The following is a 3736-nucleotide window of genomic DNA, read 5'->3' as shown; positions in this document are numbered from 1 at the left end:
AAAACCCCCAAAGAACCTGGGCTGTACTTCACACAAAGCTACCACCTCCCAGCTGCAGCTCATTGTGATGAGTAAAGGTTAATTAAGTACATTTTCTACATCAAGTCAAATCTGAGAAGAAAAAGTACACAAAGGGTGAGCTTTAAACTGCGTTAGAGCTGGATCTGTGCTTCAGAATTTCCCCTGTGAGACCCAGAGCCGTGCCCCTCAGCCAGGAGCTAGAGCGGTCTTCCTCCCCCACCGAGAAACGCCAAAGAGCTTTGACTTCTACAAAGTGGAAACTGTGCGTGAGAGGACAAGTTAGCACTGAGCTGAGCTCAACAGCCCGAGCGTTCCAGGCAGTCAGTCAAATTTAGGGCCATTAGAAGCTAACATCAGTATAGTTCTCCTTAAAACAAGATCCTAAAATCGATCAGCAAAGGAACTTTCTTCCCAAAATTTATTAATCTGAAGACCCTGCTGTGGGTAAACATTACATCTTCTGGAGTTTACCCTGAACTCCAAAAGCGTTGGCGTAGAAACTGATACTGCGAGGTCCCAAAAGCTCACAACCAGCTGAGGGAGGAGGCCGCCCACTGTTTAACATCCGTGGGGCAGTTTGGGTAGGCCTGCAGGGCATCCATGATCTGATTGTTGTCCAAAAGCAGCTTCATCAAGAGGTACTCTCTCTGGGCACGTACAGACGGCCTTTCGATCGGTTTTACTAATTCCAGTTGCAATAAGTGTTCAAATGCCTAAAGACAAGAAAAAAAAATAAATTAGGACGTGGAAGAGAACGTCCTTGTGGGCCGTGCCGCTCATTCTGAATGACCCACGGGACGCTGTTTTGACAGAAGCCCGCGATGCGCGATGCCAACAGACAGACCTCAGACGCCAGCTCTGTTTTACCCGACGTCCTTTTGCACAGAGCCATCGGCCCTGCGAACGGAAGCAGAATTCGCTTTTCTGCTTAAAGAAATAGTATTTGGAATCTGGCGTACGTGGCACTGACTGGGAATGACTTCGTTATTCAGGGAAATAAACTGGAGTAGTCTATTAAAGCGCACAGACAGCTGCACGACTGGACGGGGGCTTTGACTGCTGAACTGCCGCTCCCTGGGTTAAGGCTGTGAAGGGAAAACGCAGGCCCTGTGGGACGGCTACGCTACAGCAGGGCCCTGCCCCACCACCAGCTCCCCAAACAGAGCCTGGCACAACCAGGTTGACCGAGCGAGCCCCTCGGTAGCCCAGGTGGCCAACGAGCATCAGGTGTGTAACCAAAACACCTTTTTTTTTCCCCCCAATTCGCACTTCAGACTGCAGTTGGTTGAGGCAAGCCCCGCCGTATTAGGCTACAAATGGATTCCATATTCTGTGTACCAGTCGGAGCTGCTGGGACTTGGATTAAGAAAAGCCAATTTCTGACGTGGTAAGGGTCATTTCCATTTTGGAGACATCACTTCAGCTTGCTTGTTCGCTTCTGCTGTTCGGAAGAGGATACCGAGGGGCATACGCCAGTCTCTCCTTTGGAGGCCACTTCTGACACAGCCATTCTTCCTGAACCCCAGTCCGAAATCGGTTAAGCTCACTTGAGAGTCCTCAGGCTGGTACTAAACTCTTCCAAGTGTAACGATTTACCAGCTGGGCACGGCCTTGTGCTCCCCACCCCAGGAAAGGCGGGGGGACGTGGGAGGCCAAGCACTGCCCAAACCCACCGCCCCGGGTGCCTACGCGGAGAGCAGGGGGTTCTCACCACCCTGAAGCACCCCAGGCTCGGTTCTAGGCCTGCGCGTGACTACTCACATCTGTCGAAATAAAACCCCAACATCAAAATACTTGATGATTAAAAAAAAATTACATTTCAGGCTTACCTTCATGACAACTGGCTTTTCAAAGTTGTACATACAATGCGCCTTCCTCTGTATGAATTTCTGGAATTCTGAGTAACAGGAAAAAAGAAAAGTTAGTTACAGGAAGGTAAAGTGATTCGGAGTTTGTGAAGTTCATGCATTTCTCTCACCGTTGTAAACCATCTGGAAGTTAAATGGTTCTCCTTCATAAACATCATTTAAGTGTTTCATAGCTATAATTAGGCAGATTTCCAGGACAGACAAACCTAGAAGGAAAGACAAGAGCTCTAAACATGTCTGTTAAGCACATGAGAAAGGCAAGCAGTTCATCTGCTATTTTTATATGCTGTAGGCCTCACCTATTTGTGTTACGTATCTTCATAATGTAAAAAAAATCCAGAATTGGAGAGGCTAGATAAGAGAACATTTGTTTTCCAGATATTTGATGCAAGAACGTTAAGAAATGGGCTGCTTCCATCAAAAAAGCAAGAAATGTAAGTATAAAGAAAAGCCACCGTTGCGTATCGTACAGCACGACAGAGAATTCCCAGCAGCACCAAGACGATCTCCCTGCTACTGCCGAGGATGTCACGGAAGGGGAGGTGGAGGAGGTTATTGGCTATTCAAAGCTCAGAAGTGACCCAGCAAATGAGCTCCACAGTACTGAGGAGACTTTGAGGATCACAGGGCCAAGCCAAACCAAAGCCTGTAAAATCTGGGAGCCATAAAGAAGCGATGGGCTAAGTTCACTTCTCCTGATCAGGGAAACAATTCCTTCTGTCACTGTATTTAGGCTCAGCATCATCACCAGGCGACGTTTATTTCTTCTCACGCTTTGCACAGGTTCCAAAATGCTTATCGGAGAAAGCCAAAGCGTAGTCTCAGCACATCCCATCTGCTGAGGTTTAGAAAGGAAGAAGCCCCGGCCCACGCAAAGGCCGCAGCAGCAGCCGCCCAAAACACACCAGAGGAGCCGGAACAGCACTACCAGAAGCTCAGCGACACGCAGGTAAGCTCGTGCCGCTGTACTTCTGAGCACGCAGAGTTCAAGCGCACGCTCCAGTTTCATACATACCCGAGCACAGACTACTGCGACTCTCAGAGGGTTTATTGCAACACCTCCCAGCCCAAGCATCTTGCCGTATCCTCCAGCACTGGCGGGCAGAGGTCAGCAGCTTCCCTTCCTCCACTGTTTAAAGGGCACAGAAACGCTGCCTGCCCGGTTGCGGAGCCCAGCCTAGCCCCAAAGGCCCAAGCGAGCTGCCTGGGACTGACAGCTGTCAGCACTGCGCTGCCCGAGCTCCCCGCGCAGTGGGATTTCTGTCAGCGATTCTGAAACTCCATTTCTGGTTTACTCGGCATTGTTATTACGAACGGAAAGTAGCGGAGAGCACGTTCCAGGGGCGGAGGTGTTCCCTGCGCAGCTCACGCCGCCAGGGGACACTGCCCTATAGAGTCTGTCCTACATCAGGAGAATTTCAGGGAGGGACTTGACACACTCCATACGCTTAAGAAACATTTGAGGGGAAACAGCTGAGCTTTACCATGTACAATGTTTGCTTTTGAGTCCGTTCTGTACTGCTTGCTTGCCTCATGAAGATCTGACGCGGTGATAAGTGGGTGATGCACAGTAACGGTACTTACAGCGAGCATCTAAAAATAAAGCAGAAGATATTTTTCATTTAATTACTAATTACCAGACATACTTTCTACATGGAGCTGGAATGCAGAAGAACGCATTTCCCCTGGAGTCACTTCCTGGAAACATTAATGCATAAACCCTACACGCAGGGTAGGCTCCTGCGGAAAACCTTGTACATAGCTGGTAGCTACAACTCCATTGTGCCAGGAAGGTTTTCCAGGCTTAAAACTTTCAAGGCTCCTCACTAGAGGAGATAAACCCTCAT

General features: G+C 49.1%; 1 protein-coding gene across 1 annotated transcript; it reads right to left on the bottom strand.

Moving 5' to 3' along the window:
• Positions 1–545: 545 nt before the first annotated feature.
• Positions 546–3515, bottom strand: LOC104168654 (origin recognition complex subunit 4-like; the record flags this gene model as incomplete). The annotated part of the gene is given in 4 exon segments (XM_009709314.1): positions 546–734; positions 1851–1918; positions 2000–2095; positions 3374–3515. Coding segments are annotated over 4 exon segments (495 nt in total), but the record flags the coding sequence as incomplete, so codon positions are not given.
• Positions 3516–3736: the final 221 nt, after the last annotated feature.

Source organism: Cariama cristata, unplaced genomic scaffold (assembly GCF_000690535.1).
Source record: "Cariama cristata isolate BGI_N322 unplaced genomic scaffold, ASM69053v1 scaffold3891, whole genome shotgun sequence".
Classification (NCBI taxonomy): Eukaryota; Metazoa; Chordata; class Aves; order Cariamiformes; family Cariamidae; genus Cariama; species Cariama cristata.
Note: the sequence above shows the minus strand (reverse complement) of the source record. Positions and strands in the feature narration are given on the sequence as shown.